General features: G+C 35.4%; 1 protein-coding gene across 1 annotated transcript; it reads right to left on the bottom strand.

Moving 5' to 3' along the window:
* Positions 1-687: 687 nt before the first annotated feature.
* On the bottom strand, positions 688-4,022 carry LOC141613971 (protein FAR1-RELATED SEQUENCE 5-like). Its single transcript, XM_074432714.1, has 4 exons — positions 4,016-4,022; positions 3,368-3,436; positions 1,665-2,702; positions 688-1,058 (listed from the first exon to the last, which is right to left on the bottom strand). The coding sequence occupies exons 1-4, from the start codon at positions 4,020-4,022 to the stop codon at positions 688-690; spliced, it is 1,485 nt and encodes a 494-aa protein (XP_074288815.1).
* Between the last annotated feature and the right edge of the window lie 18,036 nt (positions 4,023-22,058).

Below are 22,058 nucleotides of genomic sequence, written 5' to 3'. Positions count from 1 at the left end.
TTGGGGTACATAGTGTGATATTTTTGAATACACGTGTTGATATTGTTTGGTTGATTCTGAAAATAGATAGGGATTTAAAATTGATAAATGTTGCCAGTGACAAGTGATATTGTTTTTAAATGATTGTGATATTGTTTCAAAGTAGACACCTTTTAAATAAGTGATATTTTTTAATATTGGGATGATATTGTCTACAATCAAGTGTATATTCTGATAGTGGTTAACAAGGTACTGATATTATTTACCATAGAATGTGATATTTTTTAGCATGGACTGTGATATTGTTTAGCAGGGTTACACTTCAGCAACTGTGGTATAGCACACGTAAAAGTGAAATAATAAAAGTTGTATGACAAATTACTTACATCGGATTCATGATCAAACGAGTGTTGTGATGTATCAACAGCTGGATTAGGGCAATTCCGCTTATCATGATGTGCCATTTATTTACAATTATTGCAAAATCTTTTCGGCTTTTGTGCCTTTGCAACAAACTGATCTTTCTTGGACATCAACCTCTTGCCGCACCCTTGTTTTTTGATTGAACAGAGGTAGTATACGGACCTCGGATGAAGACTTAACCCCAAGGAGCATCTCCAACTCTTGGTGTTTAGTCAATTTTTCAAAGACCGACATGAAATTTTGTCTAAATGTCTTCAGTAATGAAGTCAGTTCATTTATGTGGTTTTAAGGCAGAGATTTGAGCAGTGTTAATGTTGAGTAGAATTCAGACCAGACAGTCGAAATCTTAAGCTTAGTGACATCCGACGAAGTAAAATCATCCAACAATTGACCGTGAACATCATACAAGGGCATTTTTTTAGTGTTCTTTGTCCACCTACTGAGAAGATACTTATCAGGTATCTTTTTGATCCCTTTACCTGATAAAATCCAGATGATGTGTTTACATATGTATCCCTTCCTCTCAAACAGCTTGCATGAACATGTTGCATCAAACGTTGAAGGATTAAATGCGACAGTGTAAGTCTTATTGAAGATAGAATCTTCAACTTCTAGGAACCTTGTAGACTTGCCCTCCCTTGAAGAATCACCAAAGACTACATGAGTTTAGAGAATCAACGCACCGCTGTTGGAATTCATAAAAGAGAGCGTGCGTATAAACAGTCAATGCATGAACCTCAAGGCTAAGAAGGGTTTTGGTTTGAGGTAGGGAGTGATCACTATCTCTGTCAAGAGATTTTTGGGTGTACCGTTGCTGATCCATAGCACTTTGAAAGCGCATCCAAAACTCAACAAGTGTGCCATGAGGATTCTCAAACCGCTTAAAGAAGTTGTTTTCGCTCTCAGAGCGTTGCGTTGTTCTTAAAAGACAACCAAGAGGAATATCACGATAATACGCCGGAATCCAACGTTGCCGCTTGGAAAACAGATATTGCAACCATGCATTATCTTCCAATTTAAACTCACTGATCAACGAACACCACCTCTCTTGAAGTCGGCGGCTCTAAGTCCGAATCCCAAACAACGAGAATTGGACAAGTGACGAAGTCAGTCTCTTTGGTCACTGTCGTGCCTACCTTTTCAGGTAATTTCTTCATAATATGCCACATGCAATAGCGGTGGGCAGCAGTCGTAAAAGTAGCAGGGTTTCATAGCAGGACATTGATCGGTAAAAAAGAAATGGGGTTCCTTCCCACCCATACAATCTAAGAATTTTGTGAAAATCCATTTAAAATTCTGGTCATTCTCCCTAGAAATAAGCGAAGCGCCAAAAGTGACGGACTTCTTATGATGATCAACACCAGTAAAGGGAGCAAAGATCATGTCGTACTTATTAGTTGAATAGGTTGGGTCAAAAGTCACCGCCTCACCGTATAGAGCGTAATTACGACGTGCTACTGCATCAGCCCAAAATACACGAAACAAACACTTATTCTGATCAATATCATAGGCATAATAAAAACCTTCCTGGGTTTCATGAAGGGTTTCCAACTGGTCTACAAACATTTGAGCATCCTTAAGACCTATAAAACACTTGATTTCCCTTCCAAAATTCTTAAAGTCAGTCAAAGAAGCTCCAATATTTTCATAGCCGTCAACATATTCCTTGACGGACCTGAAAGTAGAGGTTGGGCCAATATTGACCTTGCAATTATCAACGATGGTTTGTTTATGTTGCAAAGCAAGGTTTCTACATTTTTTCTGAAATTCTCTATACTTGAGTGGAGAAAGACGGTGGTTATGGGCAGCATGAAACTGATCAACAACAAAGAGTGGCACTTGAACTTGGTCAATTTCTTTAATAACAAATTTAAAGAAAATCCTAGCTTTACACCCAATCCTAGTAACCTTAGTCTTCTTCGGATTATAGGCCTTGACCATTGACTCCTCCTCCTCACCAGTAATGGGTAATATTGTCGGCTTAGAATCCCTAAATCCTTCCCGGTGACACACAATCAATTTTGTCCTAATATCTCCACTACTACGAAACCTTTTCGTTGAAGATTTCCTTGGTTCAAAACCATATGCTATTGCATAAGTCTCATAAAACTGTATACCCTCGTCTAACGTAGCAAAAGTTTGTCCTATTGTAGGTGTAAATTCAGTTGCAATATTTCTGACCCACTCTTCAGAACCTCCAGGGGTCACCATCAAAGAAAGACGATTCCCAGCATGCACCTCATCAACGTCTATGCATTGTGGAGTAGGAACAGGTACCACAGGGACAACAAAAGTATTTTCTACAGCAAGAGAAGTTGAATAAACAAATTATAACAAATATAACTAGATTATTACAAAACTATGATATTGTGAAGGAATGCATGTGATATTGTGCAACATAAAATGTGATACTGATGAATATAAAATAAATACGCAACCGTATTGCAGCCTATGATACTGTGAAGTAATACATGTGATATTCTGGAACATAACGTGTGATACAAATATAACAAATATAACTATATTATACCAAAACTATGATATTGTGAAGGAATGCATGTGATATTGTGTAACATAAAATGTGATACTGATGAATATAAAATAAATATGCAACCGTATTGCAGCCTATGATACTGTGAAAGAATACATGTGATATTCTGGAGCATAACAGTGATACAAATATAACAAATATAACTAGATTATAACAAAACTATGATATTGTGAAGGAATGCATGTGGTATTGTGTAACATAAAATGTGATACTGATGAATATAAAATAAATACGCAACCGTATTGCAGCCTATGATACTTTGAAGGAATACATGTGATATTCTGGAGCATAACATGTGATACAAATGCACAGAAACTCATTACAAGTCATGTACTGCAGTCTATGATACCGTAAAGGACTCAATGTGATATTCTGAAGCATAACATGTGATACTAATGCACAGAGAGTAATTACCAGTCATGTACTGCAGCCTATGATACTGTAAAGGACTCAATGTGATATTCTGAAGCATAACATGTGATACTAATGCACAAAAAGTAGTTGTGAGTCATGTACTGCAGCCTATGATACTGTAAAGGACTCAATGTGATATTGTAAAAGGGAAACTGATTCTAATGAGCAGTAATCAGGCAAAGAAAAACTATAAAATGTGATACTATTCAGAATTAATTATGATACTCTACTGAATAAAAAGTGATACAAAGGAAACTGTTAAATAACGATCAAAACTTGAAGTAAACACAAGCAGTGAATGCAAAATAAACTTGATGATAAACAAAACAGATAATTAGTACATCATTTTTATACGTCAATTAGAAGATGAAGAAAACAGAGAATATATTTTAACACATCAAATAGCAAAAACTACATGTTGAAGAAAGTATATAATCAGTACATGATTTTAATACATAAAATAGCACGAATTGATGAATCCGTGATTGATGTTGATGAATTATAACATCAATTATAACAAAAAACCAGTAATTACACAACGAATTCAGTCGAAGATACAATAACAATAAAACATCATGCAATAAAACAGGAAAACAGAATGAAAAAAATTAAAACATAAAATAAAAGAAGTAAAAAACGATGAAATACCTGACATTGAATAAGTTAAAATTGAGGAAAAAAGAGATGAAGACGACGGATGATGAAAAAGTCAATGTGAATGAGCAACTGAGACGAATGATGAAGAAAATCGCTGGAAATCGATCACGGATGATGATGAACACGGGTGAAGATGACAACGAGAGCGAAGAAGACGACAACGCGCAAAAAATTGACGGCGTAAGAATGAAAAGTATGATTGCGGAAGAGAGAGAGAAGAGAGAGAAAGTAAATGAATTCAAATGGTGAGGTTTGAGCTGATAATTGGGTTCATATAACAAGTTTAGGAAATGACGAAAATAACCTTACTAATAGCTTGATATAAAGCAGTATTGTTATGACTCATGTGTGATATTGTAGATGGACTCATGGACTCAAATAATTAGGTAGGACTCATGTGATCCTAATTCTATATATATATATATATATATATATATATGCTATAACATTCATTAAGATTAAGAATTCAAGAGTAAGATGAAAGGTTGAAATTAGGTTATGAACTTACAATGAATGAGAGAAGAGGAAAAACAAAAGTGGAGTAAATGCATTATAAAACATCTTGAATGTGTTATTATTATTATTATTAGAACTTAATTAGACATGATATATTATAGCATATTAGGAGGTTTTTTTCGAGTTGTCACATGACAATTAAATACTACTCAAGTTAGTCTTTTAATTATATTTTATTGATGATTTAGCTAGTCATTTAACTATATTGTATAGATAAAAATATATTTAAATCCGGACATCGGCAATCCAAAGGCATTTTGGCAAAAACATTGGGGAAGATGATATTTTGAAATTTTTGTATGTGGTTGATTCATATGTGGTTGGAGTAAAAGAACATGGATTACTAATCCAATTTTGGATTTTTTTAAAGAAGAAAAAAGAGTGGATTAAAAAATAATTTATTGCTAGGTAGCTTTTAGTCGATGTCTACGTGACATTTATAATCCTAGGTGGCTTTTAGTCGATGTCTACGTGACATTTAATAGGTATTTCAGGTAGCCTTTTAATAAAATTTTATAGATTAGAGTGACACACGGATTAAGATGTGGCATTGCAAATGCATACGTGGCTTTTCCTTATCCAACGTGGCATTGTCTGCGGGGCCTTTTGAGGCTAGCCTTTTAATAATATTTTATAGATTACTAATTTAAATCTTATTTAATCAAAATACAATAAGATATAATATTCTCTCTAATATATCTATCTGTTCAATTTAAGGGTTTAATCAATCTGCATCGTCATACAATCGATAAACTTTATAATTGAGGGAATCGTCCTTTAGGAGTAACCTTAAGCGATCAACTGATCACCACCATGTAAACGACAGGAATGTCAAACTCTAGTCAGCCAATCATTACCGATTTATGTTGGCTAGTTGACTTATAAAATGAATCATCCCTTTACGTATTCTTAATATGAGTTTCAATAATGTGATCGCACTATTGTTGAGGACACACTCCAACAATCTCCCACTTGTCCTAGACAAGTGTCCGTCTCCCACTCAATGCAAGGTGTCTTGTAGGCCGTTCTTGCAGGTGATCATATCAAGAGTGGTTTCCTCGATCCGGAGAGTAACTCTCTGACCAGAGTTATCTACCGTAGATACCTTCCGAGCGTGGCCACGCATTTTCAGTTCACTACTCCTCGAGTGGCCCTGATATTTTTAAATAACCCTGACAAGGGGATGGACAATTCCTATTGCACTATTCCCTTTGTTTAGCCACAACTCATCATGACCCAAAAGTTGCCCATTTGACCTCATTTACGAAAGTCGTAGAGCATAATTTAAAGTCACTCAGAAACTGTGCCAACTGGGGCGAACAGTCTCTAGTCAAAGAATTGACTCAAAAGAATACAATAGTAGCTCTTGCCACGACCAGGCTATATGAATTACCAGAACTCTATAAGCGGTCACTGCCCGACAGAGTGTCCCTTACAGTCTGCCTATGTGATCGACTAGTCATCTCTTATGACCCTATGGCACTTGAACTTGCCATCAATCGCATCACACTCTAGTCACTTGGAGACGTCACCTCATATAAGTGATTAGGGGCCAATACTATGTTAATCCAGTTCACTTTAAATAGGGTTCAATATTGTCTCGACAACCTATTTGGAAAACAAAGTATTATAAGAAAAGAGTATTGAATAAAACTCAAACGATGAATGTATTATCACATATGTAAAATTGATACTATATCAATTACTACATAATCTATAATCCATACTTAATATTGTATACAACTATACATCTCAACTCAATTGAAATGGCATGACTTATCATGCTAAGCCCATGAGAAGGCTTTGGTTAGTAAGTCTTAGCAAAACATTGCACTTTCCCTAACCTTATTATATACTTTTTCCCTTGTTATGTATAATCTTTATTATAAAACTTTTGAGTACGTGTCTAAATCCAATCTAGACATAGGCTTCCGAGCCTTGAATAGCTCCCACTGATCTCACAGTGAGTAGGGATAGGACCTTCGGTTATTGGAACGAACTACCATAGTTCCTCCAATTCATAAAACCGAATCCTAACATCATCCCCTCCTTCTTGCATATGTCATTATTGCAAGTGTACTCAATTTCTGTTGTATATATCTCATTGTTCAACTGCCTAAGATGTTTCTAGCAGATGTCCTCCTATAATAATATAGCGAAGATGGTTCTCTTACCATTCTTGTGTGTTTAGAATATGGTTTTTGTGTAACTCCTTGCACACAAATCCATTAATTATTTCTACACACTTATCCTTTCTAATCTATTACTATAGATTCGGATACTAAAGATGTCTTACACCTCTTCATAGTCTCCCAATCACTTCTTCACGGAAGAGAGTATTGCTCCATTATTTTCAATGAATAATATGTTATCAACATATGAGACATGAAAGACAAATTATTACTGCTTCTTGAGTACTAATAGATAGAATATATGGCTATATAGTGACTTTCACATAAATTCGATTTAAAACCTTTCGTCATACTCTAAGTATACGAATTATAAGAATGACGATACATCTTAGCTTAATGAATTAATCCCACAGCGGAAGCAAGTGGATTCAATTTCTACATGTTCAATATCTTTGAACATGTCTAAACTCTTATCAATATAAGAATATTCATTTAACGCTAATATACTCTTAGAACTATCTTTATAGGTCTGGATACCTTAGAGATGTATTATTCCTCTCCTAAGTCTTTCATCATTCACAATGATCAATATGTCCCTTACATATAAGACTATTAACACCACATTACTCCCACTAAACTCCATGTATAAACAGAACTACTCGACAATTCGAGACATGTTTATCACATGATCAAAACATACAATTCAACTCCTTAACTTATACTTAAGATTTCTTCTTAAGTTTGTATCCTACCTTAGGATAGTTACAATTTACAAAACTCATGCAAGATGATTTTTAAAATCCAACTATATCAAATCATATCCGAATACAATGAAGCGTTGTTGTCGCGTGCAAAACCTTTGCCACCAACCAACCAAGCTAAATAAACATTCTCATGTTTATGCTTGCTTCGGTCTTTTGCGGAGTTGAAACTAGATAAAGCATCTTAATAAGTTACTGGTTTGTTACTTTCAAAAATAATATGACTCATGTCCACTTAGATTTCGAAGAAATATTAACTGATTTTGACCAAGAAGGAACATCTTCCTAATGTCTTATTCTCAGTTTGTGACTCTTGAAAATTTTCTCCCACTCTGTCTATAAGAAATAATCCTCTTTTCTTAAATAGACAGCATCACGAGCCACAAACCCTTTGTTCTCGTGATCATGTAGGAAGAGAGAGCACATGTTTATATTCGAAACAAGCTACATTTTAGGTACCATGCGTAACCATATCTTATATGAAATGTAGATGATTGCTTTAATTATGTTTTGTTTTGGTGGAAATTTAAATGCGAGACAAATTTTTATAACAGAAACTTCCTCCAACTTTATCGTAAAGATTCAATCATATCATAATGAAAGTGAACTTGTGATACCATATCACGCTCCTTTTGGTGCATATGAAAGTCTTCACTTTATTGTTCCCTATTTTAAAAAAGTACTAGTACTTTGGTTTCATAATCTCTAGGTTTTGATACTTTTAAACATTCATTGAACTCATTCAAAGAACTTCTCTTCTTACCTCATTAAGTGGATACTAAGTATCTACCTAATTCGTTGGTAAAAGAGATGAAGAAGTAATAACCTTCTCTGATTGAATTGTATTCGACCATACACTTCAAGGTGTAAATAGGGCGAATATTTTGCTCTATTCAAAATCCTGTTAAAGAAAGAAGTCATGAATTAATCTTGCTTTGAATACAAGATTCGTACACACCAAGAGATTCCCAATCAAATGGTCTGGGACACTAGTCAAAACTAGTTTCTAAATGCAATTTTCAATCAAGAATTGAGAAATGATTGGGGTCACCAACTTGAGTCTTGCATATATGACATTTATTTTTAGTTTGAATATAATTACCTTGACTTGTATGGTCTCACCATAAACTTAATCATGGTATATATGGGCACAACGCTTGTTTTAATTGCACAGTAGTGAAACCCTTTGCGTTTTTCTACAAAAACTTGAATTATATTCTTATTTTGAGTTGGTGTATATCATAACAATTATTGAGATACATTTCTAAATACGAAACTAAAATGAGTACACTACATCATTCATATGTTCATGGATGAAAGGGCAACTATCCTAGTTCCATTCATGTAAATTTCTGAACTTATTCTTCCTAGTCGTCGTACGATTATTCAATGTTATTATTCTAAGGACTTACAAAACCCTTTGATTGTGTTATGAACACATCCTCCTCTAAATACCTATTTAGAAAGGTGGTTTTGACATCCTTTTGCCATATTTCATAATCATGAAATGTGGCAATTTCTAACATGATTCATAGATTTGTATCAAATACTCATGACGTGATAATTTGTAAGAATACAATGTCAATGTCATTGATATTCAAGAAGGAATATGTTGGAGTCACACAACCAAATTCCTTGATCTTTACTTATTTGAGGTTTGTATCTATTTTAGTGTATAACACCTTCTCTTTCGAACCTAGTTCTATCCTTCACAAATAAGATAGGTACTTACTTCTTATTGCTCCCACTCACTTCAAGAATTTATACTTGATGAAGACTTATCTTCATATAAATTCCTAGTTAATCCTTCACAAGGATGAAATTTATTGTGGTATTTGGTCAATCAAAATTTCTAAAAAAAATCAATTTACCAATTTCACATTGTCATGTTCGCTAGATGACAAGTGTTTAGTTTTGAGCAATAAGACTTTTGAACTGTGGATGCATAGAAGATATCATCAAAACAAATTTTGACCAAGTACTACTTCTATTTATGTCCTTCACAAGAGATTATAGGTATTAAGGAATTTTAAGATGTTAATCTTATATTTGCATAGGACGATTCCTATCGAGTTCTATGGAATAGAACGATTCCTATGGATCTAGTCCACAACCTATGATACGATTCATTTTAGAAAGAGACTCTTTGTTGTTAGTAATAGTGGTTTAATGGAGATTCGTGTTACAATCGAATTGATATCATATATTAATGGGAGAAATAATAAAGAACAACATAAAAACAAAATAGTGGGAAAAGAAACATTCATCGTTAACCTATGAAAACATTTTAGCATGTTTTAGCATTTATATAATGACCTCCACCCAATTATATAAATGATTCCGAGATCCAAATCCATATTAAGTCGGGCACGGGAAACCGATACATCCCTCACTAATATGACTCGGTGGGTTAACACTTTAACCGATTCTACAATTAGAACTCTGGGTCGATGAAATTACATTAAGTTCATCTCTAGCCTCGGAACATAAGACTAGTCTTCATGTCCCGTTGAGACCAATCAAATTTCACGTGTAATAACTTTTTATTACCCCATTTACCCGATGAAAAATGAAAGTACCCCCGGGAACGGAATCTACCCCAAATGTCAAAGGGATTCATGAGTCCTATTATTTGGAAAAGGGTAATCTCAATTTTAAATATGTGAAAGGTCTTGTTGATTTATTATCTGTCACCTTTTATGTGAACTATATAAGTGAACTACGATAATTATAATCGACACGGTCGAAAAACGATTAAATATGCATGTGTAGTTATGGCGATTTAGCAATGCATGCAAACATATAAAGTAAGCAAATAAAGTAAAGTAAATTTCCTAGTATGACCTTTCTTAAAATATAAAATCCTATATTCTATTACATATTCGAAAACCAACTTCATTGGTCTCTAGAATCTTCATTTGACACGCCTCCCAAGGACAAAAACCGTCTTGATCGGAACTCCTTTCCGAATGGCACCGTCTTTAGGAAACTCCGGAATTACAAATAATAAAATAATAAAATGTACATTGTACTTCCTATTATACATTTGTAAAATAAAATATAATAAAAATAAAAGTGATATGATATCACATTAAATTACAACCGAATCAATATTCCCTTACATTACGGGTAATATCGATTAAAACTAAGGCCATACAAAGATAAAATTACATAATTCCAAATTATATAAATAAAATATGACATTCATCAATGAAATATGCAGCATTATAATATGTGTCTAACATGCCAATTATGTGCCAGATCGCCCTATTTAATTTATATCGACAATATAGTCCGGTTTTATGGAAATTCGCGATTTATAACTTCTTAAAATCACAAAACAATACTAAAATCTAATTTTAGTCCAAGTTAATTATCCTAACATGTTAGGACTCAAAAATTAGTCATTACTCAACTTTTGACAATAATTCAACTTGATTTAATATTCATGCTCATAATAGACCTTAAAATCATAACCTTTTATGAAATAAATCCAAATCAAATTACAATAGTTTTAAAATTTTAATTTTAAATTTTTTAACATTCTGGAATAATTCCATGACACTCATAATGTCAAAAATCAAGGTTAAAATTTTAGAATTTAAATCGAGAAAATATAGTTGCTATATATCGGTTTTATCAAATAAAACATCTAAAGTATATGAAAATTCATCTAATCAATGTTCTAACTTTATATATGATAGATGGGATAATTATGAAACCTTAAATAATTTTCTCATGCCATGTAATTTACTTTAGCTATTTTTGCTAAATTAGTCACTATTTATGTCATTTTTACAGCAAAATTTTATAAATCATGCAAAATGAATCGTGTTCATCTCAAATTTTACATACATTGAGTAACATGTGCATGTGACAACATATTAAAATTTCATGGCCTGTTTCGAAGATTAACTAGTTTTAACCATTTTACCTCCATTTATTCCATTTTTATCTCATAAAAATCATAAATCATGCAAAATAAATCAAATTTATACAAACTTTTACATACAATAAGTAAAATATGCATGTGAGGTCATATAAAAATTTAAATGTTAGAAACTTAGTCTAACTATTTTTAGCATTTTAAACACCATTTTACTCAATAAAATGTTATAAAATTACTAAAAGTTAATAAAATGAGCCATAAATTACCATAAATCATCAAAATGACCTAAATTCATTTTAGGACCAGAATATATAACATGCAAAAATTTTCGTGACTTTATACTACAAATCACAAAATTTCTAGTTTTATATGTTATACTTTTAACTCGGAAAAACTATAAACCGATTATGCATGCAACAACCATTTGCTCTAATACCACTTGAAAGGATTCATTGACCCTCAAATTAAGCTCATTTAATTTAAGATCTAAATAAATCTTTTAATTAGATGTTGATCTTATGCATGCATAACATAATATAAATAGATAAGCAAAGAACATGTTCCTTACATTGATTAAATTGGTTTATTGGGCACAAGTAAGAACACCTTCCTTACTTGTTCTTGAGCTCAAAATATATGGGTGATTCCTTTTGTCCCAAATGTATGAGAACCTCCTTTCAATTCCACCAAGACTATCCCTCAATCCCACAAATATTACTAACTAGATAATAGATGTAGTTTACCTTAAATTTAATCTAATATTATTTTATTTACTACACTAGTAAGTATATCAATATTAGATATTATGAACAAAATTGAACATAAACAATTTATGTGTATTTTAGAGAATAAGGAAGAGAGAGAGAGAGAGAGAAGAGATTTTAAGCATAACAAATCATATATCCAAAAATGAGAACAATCCTCTCATTTTCTATATGGCCACCGGTTTTCTCCCCTAGGATAGTCAAATTTTGTCTTCCCAATTTTGATTTTGTTCTTCATAAGAAAAGCTAGGATAGGTGTAGGTCTCTTTTATGCAATAGGGTCATCATAATGTCTCAATTAGCATAAAATAATCACCCACTAACCTCTACATAAACGGGTTTTTATACTTAAAATGGACCTCTATTTTATCTTTTTAATTTGTCATTTGTAATATATGTGACATGTGACATGTAACATGTCATTAGGCATAATAATGCATTTTTAACAAATTAAATATCATTATATATTAAATTAATTACAATTAACAAATTAACAAGTAATTCACAATTACATGTATATAAAATGAGTCATATTAAGTCTAGTTAATATAATCGACAACATTTTGTAATTATAGTTAACTAATTTCTCTTATCTCAAATGTTTCATAAACATTAATCAATTTTAATAATATAACATATTAATTACTAAATTGAATCTTATTTAATCAACAATAAGATATAATATTCTCTCTAATATATCAATCTGTTCAATTTAAGGGTGTAATCAATATGTATCGTCATACAATCGATTAACTTTATAATTGAGGGAATCGGCCTTTAGGAGTGACCTTAAGGGATCAACTGATCACCACCGTGTAAACGACATTAATGTCAAACTCTAGTCAGCCAATCATTACCGATTTATGTTGACCGGTTGACTTATAAAATGAATCATCCCTTTACGTATTCTTATTATGAGTTTCAATAATGTGATCGCACTATTGTCGAGGACACATACTCCAACAAAGGGGAGAGCACTGGTGTGCCTGCAGAGGTTGCCTCTGAATTAGAAGTACCAAGAAGTTTTTTCAGCTGAGTTGCCTAGTGGATTGCCACCCCTGAGAGGAATTGAGCATCACATAGACCTTGTACCTGGTTCTGTATTTCCTAACAGGGCATTTTACAGATGTGATCCCACAGCAACCAAGGAACCGTAAAACCAGATTGAAGAGTAAATGACAAAGGGCTTTGTAAGGGAGTCATTGAGTCCCTGTGTAGTGCCTGCTCTGCTGGTGCCTAATAAAGATGGAACATGGAGGATGTGTACTGATTTTAGGGCTATAAACAACATCAAAGTCATGTATATGTTCCCTATTCCAAGGTTGGATGATATGTTGGATGAGCTCAGTGGGGCTCAGATCTTTTCAAAGATAGATCTTAGGCAAAGGGATCATCAGGTGAGGATAAGAGAAGGTGATGAGTGGAAAACAGCTTTCAAAACCAAGCTTGGATTTGTATGAATGGCTTGTTTTGCCATTTGGTTTGTCCAATGCTCCAAGCACTTTCATGAGGCTAATGACTGAAGTTCTGAGAGCTTGCCTTGGAAGAATTACTGTAGTATACTTTGATGACATACTCATCTACATGAACAGTCCATCTGAACACCCATCACATTTGGAAGCAATCTTTAAAATACTCAGGGAACAAAAGTTGTATGGGAAGCTTGAGAAATGTACCTTCAAGGTCAATGAGGTAGCATTTCTAGGGTATATTATATCTTGAAGAGGAATATCATTTGATCAGGAGAAGATCAAGGCTATGCAGACATGGCCAGTCCCATAAACAATCACAGAAGTAAGAGGGTTCCATGGCCTGACATCTTTTTACAGGAGATTCATCAAAAACTTTAGCACAATTGTTGCACCATTCACTGAGTGCATGAGAAAGGGAGATTTTCAATGGACTGAAGCTGCTCAGCAGTCCTTTGAGAAAATCAAAAGGTTGGTGTGTGAGACTCCTTTTCTAAAACTGCCAGACTTTGATCAATTGTTTGAGGTGGAGTGTGATGCTAGTGGAGTTGGGATACGAGCTGTCCTAATCCAGGGACAAAAACCAGTGGCTTACTTCAGTTGAATGGAGCTAAGTTGAGGTACTCCACTTATGATAGGGGATTCTATGCCATCATCAGGGCCCTTACACATTGGGGTCACTACTTAAAACCCAAGCCATTTATGTTGCACTCAGATCATGAGGCCCTGAAATACATCAATGGTCAACACAAGCTGAGCCATAGGCATGCTAAGTTGGTGGAATTCCTGCAAGCTTTCACCTTTTGAAGCAAATACAAGGAAGGGAAACAAAATGTGGTAGCTAATGCCCTATCTAGAAGACACTCTCTGCTGACTGTCATGAGTAACAGGGTCCTTGGGGTTGAATTCCTGAAGGAGATGTATAAGGAGGATCGTGATTTCTCTGAGGAGTGGATTACTCACACAGAGGGAGGACCAGCTCAGGGAAGGAGATATCTGCTACAGGAAGATTTTTTGTTTCATGGTAACAAGCTGTGTGTACCAAGGGGATCCTACAGGGATTTGCTGATTAGGGAAGTCCATTCAGGAGGACTAGGGGGACATTTTGGGGTCCAAAAAAGCCTAGAGATCCTGGAGGATCAATTTTACTTGCCAAGGATAATAGGAGATGTTCAAGTAGTCCTTAGAAGGTGCTCAACATGCTAGAAAGCCAAGAGCTCCTTCCAAGCAGGACCCTACACCCCACTGCCTCTCCCTGATAAACCTTGGGAAGATGTGAGACTGTAGATACCTTATTTCTGCACCTCTCGCCAGCCACCCAGTGATGATTAGGCCGCATGTTTGGTACACAGAACGATTTATAACAGTCCGTAAGTTTATCATCCAGTGATAGCTCAAATACTTGTGTCTACCCCTTGGTCGTCATCTATGCACCGATACGATCGTTTTGATAGTAATTAGAGTTCATTTGGAGTCCGGGTCAAAAACCGCTTTATTTTCTAAGAAACCGTTTAAAATGCCGAGTCGGAATGTCCTAGAATATGTCGGATACTTATTCCATAAATTAAAATTATATCCTTTGGCAAAATATATCCCATAAATTTTATTTTACGAAATAAGGAAGTAGAGATCCACCGCAATTCCCTAAAAGAAACGCGGAATTCTTTCTTCCGCAGCAGGAAACCTCTGGGGAAATGACGCAGCAGATGCTGCGTCTCTTCGAAGGATCGCAGCATCTGCTGCGCCTCTTCCCCAGCTCTTTTCTGCCTGTTTTCAGATTTTTCCGTAATTTGTTTCCAAAGTTTGGGTCATTCCATAACTCTTCATATTTTTTAGTATAAATAGGGACCTTCGTTCCACATATTTTTCACGCGAGTGTCCGCCCTTCTCTTCTCCCTTTGCATTCTAAGACCGTGCTGTAAGCATTCGACGCCTACGTGCTTGATCAATCGATCACGTAAGCTCAGATCATTCTGAGTTCCAGTCACGTTGCATGACCGACCAATTTGACCACTACACATCAATCAACTTAATCTAAATCCTCTAACGAGGGCACTTTCTACATACATTCGAGCCGAGCAATCACTATACGTTAACTTAGTTAATCTCATTTCGTCAAACATGTAAGTCTGAGGGTGTAAATCCCATCTTTTTTATAGTACTTTATTTTTGTACTAATTATTGTAAGATTTACGTCGAAAGTATGATTAAAACTAACTTCTAAAAACCATTTTATCAAACCATTTTTACGGATTAGTAGTAACCAGACGTCGAGGAGAAACGCAGCAACTGCTGCGCCTCTTCCGGAGGCTGCCGCTGTTCCTGCTCTTCTTCTTCTTTCTCGGTTCTCTGTTATTTTCGTTCTTTTGCTTTATTTTCTTATTTTCCTTCTCTTTTGTTCGTATATAAATAAATTTTAATACACTCTTAATAATTATCATATCTTATTTCCATATTTGCGGGTTTTCGTCATTAAATCAAACCCGAATTTTAGAGACTCGATTCGTTCATATCAAGTTTCTGAAATTCGTCTTTTGTACATGTTTTCGTTGTTTATTTCCAGTTTATCACGTCTCTGAAGTTCGTTTCTGTCTTCATAACTAAACCTAATTCATTCTAATTCATCATAATCAGTTATAATTCGTTTCTAATCCGCCTTAATCCGTTTCAATTCATGTTTTGTCATTTTTATGACGGTTTTGTATGTAATTAACACGTTAAATCAGTTTCACTCAAGTCAAATATCAATAATCAACCTTTAAATACACCAACAAACGTAAACAATTCGCAGTTCCGACTTCACGGCTAGGATTCACCTCAGGAACAGACGCAGTGAAAGCTGCGCCTCTTCCAAAGGACGCAGCAATGCTGCTCCTGTTTCGGGATGAATTCTGTCTCTGAATTTCCGTTCTTGCTTTGACCTAATCCTTTAATTACGTAATTAATCAAATATTATCTATAATATCACCCTTAATCTGTCCATATTTTCCATCCTTATTTATTTTCTTTTCTTTTCTTCAAATTGTCCGTCTTGATTATATTTTTGACGTGAATCAATTAATCCATTGTAATTTATTGTAATTTCAATTATCGTTATTTAATTATTTATTGTATTTATTGTGTTTATTCGTTTTTCACATGTAATTAATTCTAAACCCTACTTCGACATTAATAAGTGCTAATTATTTGTTCACCGACATAGTTAATTCTCACATGTTAGGATCAAAACATTGGATGTTGCATTGCATACATACAATTGACAACATATCGAGTATGAACGATTTCCCTAATCATTAGTAGAGGCCGATATCGAGGTGGGCGGGATTAGGTGTTCGATTAAAGAGCTTTCTAATACGTACCCTCACCCCTTACTCGAGATCTCTGTGAACATCCGTGTTCATTGGCATCCACGAGAGTCATTCTATACATAGAATGCTCAGGGTAATGAATTCCTAGTGTTCATGTCACTACTTTGTGTCTTGACATGGCACGAGATATTCGAACGGTTCCAATTTCCCATAAAAATTGGTGGCGACTCCACAAATGCAAACGCTTGTCCCAAGCGCCCCCGTGGCCCGTGTCCACAGTTTGGCGACTCCGCTGGGGAATATACACTTACGTGTTGCCAAGGGTGAAACTTGAACAAGGTTAGGGAATAGTTTATGTGAGACAGTTGTCGGTTTTCATTACTCGACTATCTTAGGTCGTTTTATTTGGCCTTCCTAGGCCCAACCCAACCCATTCGACCAATCGTCCCGTCTAGACGGTCCAAATTATTATCTGGGCCTAAGGATAGATAGCGATTGACGTCAACCATACCATGATGCATACTCATGTTTGTATCAAGGGCTTTCACTACTCGAGGAAATGGACTAGGAATCGACCTTACTCATGTTTGGCACGAACCTCTCCACAGACCAGGGTTTGATTGCTTGGTATGACAACCCACCTTTTAAGCCAAAACCCTTATAAATGCACTCAGCACACCATTATAATGCCTGTATGAATGCTTGTACCATATGTGATCACCATTTTGTAAACAAAACCATGACGAAATTTTGTAAAATAAAACCCTTTTCAAAATGTAAACATTTTCAAAATGGCCTAAATTAGCGCAAAATTAGTCGAAACTCTGTCCAAATCTCCAGTCAAAATTTGGGCCTCAAAAACCCATTTCAAAACCTCACTTTGAGTCAGCACTTTTACGACTACACTACAGTTGCGTAGGACAAACATTTCAAAACTTTGTCATTTTCAAACCTCACTTAACATAGTGGCACACTCCCACTTCACAAGTTGAGTCTTTTCGAGTAAGTATGCTAGAATGGTCGATCGTGTTTTGATTCGTCGTCAATCTCTTACCCAGTTTTGAAGATGCCTGGAACTAGTCACGAAAGCGTCAATGGACAACCCGGAAATGGTAATGATCTAATCCTAGGTGCGCTCGTCCGTCTCCAAATAAGCCAAGACCAAGCTTATGCTCGCCTCAACGCTATTGAAGGCCGAATTGTTGCTGTAGAAACTAGGCTTCCTCCTGCAGAGAATGATATTCCTAATGAGATCGTGCATGATAACCTGTAACACCCGCAAATTTCTCATTCTGACATTTAAAATTTATTTAACCGTTCGATTACTTTATTTCATATTTTTAAATTATTTAATTCAATTAACCTCCTTTTGAACATAAATTTTATAAAATTTACATTCTTACAAGCTTATTTATATAAAATAAATATTTCAGTCGGATAATAATAATTGTGACGATAATAATAGTTTTCCGTCTTAAGTTATAGACACATTTCCGTCTAGCAGGATCGTCGCATTTCTCTTATAAAGCTATTTCAATTCGGACCAACCCGATTCCGACAACACTCACTCTTACACTCTAAGTTAATGATTATTATTATTATTATTATTATTATTATTATTATTATTATTATTATTATTATTATTATTATTATTATTATTATTATTATTATTATTATTATTATTATTATTATTATTATTATTAGTAATATTATTTATGTTTGTGTGGTCATGTATGCACCCGTCCCCACCCCCTCTTATCGCCTCATTTTCCTTCTTTCTTCTTCCCCTGCGAATAACAACAACAGCAACACCGATACTCTAACTCCATGGAAAACCCGTCACTTCAACCAAATTCGATAAATTTTACACCAATAGCTTCCTCTCCTCGTCCTCCTTCTTTATAGGTAAGAAAGAGCCAAGCTTCCGTCCTATTTCAATTCGGCCGTCTTACAAAGGATTCGGATTTTGGGTTAATTTCGTCTGTTTTTGGGTTTAAGATCATCCTTGGGCGATTCCTTGGACTTTCAGAGATAAAAAAAAAGGTAACGGTGATAGGTTACTCGACATATGTCGAAATTTTCGCCTTTTGTGTTGTTTTCATGGTGTTTTTATGCCCTTGTTTGATAAAGTTTGAACCTTTATGTTTTTCTCATTTGTATTTTAAATTTTCCGTCTCAAAATGTTGCTGAAATTGGGCGTTTGAATTCTGTTGGCACGGTTCCATGGAGATTATAGGAGTTGTCACTAGACTGTTTTAAAGACGGAAATCGGAACATTTATAGGACTGTTTTGATGCGGGAATTCGCCTCAGTTATGGGCTGTTTTGTTTCAGGGTAATTTGTTGTGTTTAGTTTCCGCCTTAACCTTGCCTCAAAGGTCGTCTTAAACCGGGTCTAAAGTAGACTGTTTTAATGCTGAAATTGGGATGGTAAAATGTGGTCATTAGGATTGTTTTGGTACCATTTTCTGTACGGGATTATGCAGCTTGTGGGACGGGTTTCCTGTGTTTTTTTTGGATTGTTATATTGTATCGAGCAGACTGTTTGGGGACTGATGGGGGACTGTTTTAGGACTGTTTTGAGAACAGTCGAGTACGGTTTTGGTGGCTGTTTCGGCGCAGTCTTAAGTACCTGTACTGGACTGTCTTTGCTTCACTATGAGCAAGCTGCGTTTGGGTTAGTTACCATTTACACGGTCTTGTATGGGCTGTTTTGGGAATGTCAGGCAGGGGATATGGTGGTTGATTTGGGCGATTAAACATGGTTTTGGTGGCCTATTTCGGGCCTGTTTGTGGTCTGTTTGTGGGACGGGATATAGGGTGGTTGTGGGTAGTCGATTGGTAGTTGTGTCGGGGCTGCTCATGGCTTAATTTTTGGGCAAGTCTGATGGCCTGTCGTGGCCTGGCAGCGGCCTGACAGTGGCTTTGTGGCCTGGGCAGCGGCCTGGCCATGGCCTGCCTGGCCTAGGCAGTGGCCTTTCTGGTCTAGGCAGCGGCCTAGGCAGTGGCTAAGGCTTTGCGGTTGTGGCCCTAGTCACGTGTAGAGGTATGGCCATGGTTGAGCCGTGGCCTAGCCTCGTGTTGCGTGCCTTATCGAGTCGGTTTATATTCGTGTTTGATTTATTTAATTCCCGTCTCATGCTCTATATAACTTAGTTCGTTAAATATCGTCCGTTCATATATTTTTCTCACATTAATCATAAATGTGGAATGTATTATTTATTCAAGTCAAAATTTGAAGAAATGCCTTACTTACCTATAACATGAATTTTTAATCCGTTCATTCTCATTTGTTTATCGTATCTCAAATGTGAGTGAATTATTCTACTTATTTAATTAAATTGAGGCATTTATAATTGGATGCTTGTTTTGCTTATTATAAATGGTTCATCTCTGTTTGTTTACATTTTTATTCAAGTGACAAATATTGAAGAAATGGGTTACCTACTCATGTTTATGAATATAATTTGGCATTGAATGTCTCACCTGGATTATCATCGGTTCATTACATGTAGTAGTCTCTTTCCAAGTTGATTCGTATCGCTTGGTTGAGTCGTATTCTTGATAATGCCTTTATGCTATACCTTTTTGCTTGACTTATCTTTACGCCTCTTTCGGACTGTCCTGCCGATTGTGGGTTTAGCTCATATTTTCCGCCTCTTTCGGACTGTCCTGCCGATTGTGGGTTCTCGATTTCCGATCTGTCTTCGAGTCTTGGATGCGGACCGTTCTGCCGCATGTCGAATCGGGAACAGTACTGTCCCGAGAGTCTGGCCAGATTTAGACTAGGACTGAGTCTTGGGAGTACCATTGTCGTCCTACCAGGGGAATTATATATTGATATATGAGTAGTAAAGGTCTTGCTTGGTTATAGATATTGGTTTTTGTCTGTTGTTTGTCTTTGTCCTATCGGACACTAGGGGTGAGCTATAAGCCCTCTAGTTGCGATATGATCGTCGGGATTGATGTTCCCATCCATTCTTATGGTGAGATGCAAGCCATAAGTATGAATGTGACATTAGTAGCCACGTCCCGTGCAATGTTTGCTAAGTGGTTTTCCAAATAATGGCTACGGTTTCTATTCTTGTAACTTGCATTTGGTTGATCCCTTACGTAACTGTTTCACATGATTCGGATTTTAATCTCATATCTATCTTATAATCCCTTGAAATGCGTGTTCTTGCATGAATGATCGCATTCTTATCTTTCATATTATTTGATTGTCCCACATGAATAGTTGAACCCTTATTATGCTAAGCTTGGTCTATCTTGTTCTATCTCATTTAATTGCCATGTTTAGATATAAACTTGATACTCTTATCTTTTGTAAGTATCTTATATGACTTACTTGTTTTAGTTCTTTGTTACGTTCGTTTTAACATTTTGTGGCTGGGAGAACCTTGAGTTACTCCCCACTGACTGTGGCGTTCATGTTTACATGAATGACAGGTTTTAGTTTGTGCATTCATGGGGTGAAGACATGTGTGAGCTAGCGAGCACTTTGGCCTTTTAGTCGGTTTATTAGGATTGTTTAGACTCACCTTTTATTGTATTGTCATTCGAGGGATATCTTTTTCCTCACCTTGACTATCACGTTTGTATAATTTAAACTTTATTTCCGCATTCTTTGTTTGTGTTTGGTATTTTAATAAGACCGCGCTTCAAATTTTAAAAGTTTCATAAAAAATTCCCTATTTTTCGCTTGAATTTATAAGTTATATTTTTCGCGTTTTCGCGGGGTGTCACAGTTTGTATCAGAGCCTAAGTTGCTTCCGACGCACACACGTGTACCCCAAATTTAAATTTGAACTTGACCTTGAATAACGAATGAGAGATGGGTAGATTTAAGGACCTAAGTTGGTAGTCTCTTTGTGTATGCTTCGTGGTAGGTTTTAACATGATTGTTGATTGTCAATTATTTTTGTACCCTTGTATCAATAACCGTAAGCTTACCTACGTGAAGATCAGGACTTGGTGCCTGTTGCCGGGAATTGAAGATATTTTCAACCTTTGAAGAATAATTCTACTTCCTCAAAGATATTCCTCGTTCTTGTGTACCTTGCCTCGTTCTTTTACTCCTTGATGCTTATTTCTTCTTCCAAACTCTCTCTTCTTTTTCCTTGGAAGTTACTCTTGTACTCCTTATTTGTTCTTTGTTCTTTGCTTATCCTCCCTTAACGCCTTTTTGATAGTTCT

Source organism: Silene latifolia, chromosome 11, assembly GCF_048544455.1.
Source record: "Silene latifolia isolate original U9 population chromosome 11, ASM4854445v1, whole genome shotgun sequence".
Taxonomy (NCBI): domain Eukaryota; kingdom Viridiplantae; phylum Streptophyta; class Magnoliopsida; order Caryophyllales; family Caryophyllaceae; genus Silene; species Silene latifolia.
This window is presented reverse-complemented; position numbering and strand designations above follow the sequence as displayed.

Bases quoted from the DNA above. Each gene is read 5' to 3' on its own strand.
- LOC141613971 (XM_074432714.1), bottom strand. The intron at 2,703-3,367 runs GTAATTACTCTC...CTCTTGCTGTAG, and splicing joins TAGGCTGCAGTACATGACTG to AAAATACTTTTGTTGTCCCT. The intron at 1,059-1,664 runs GTATGGGTGGGA...AAACTCATGTAG, and splicing joins TTTCACAAAATTCTTAGATT to TCTTTGGTGATTCTTCAAGG.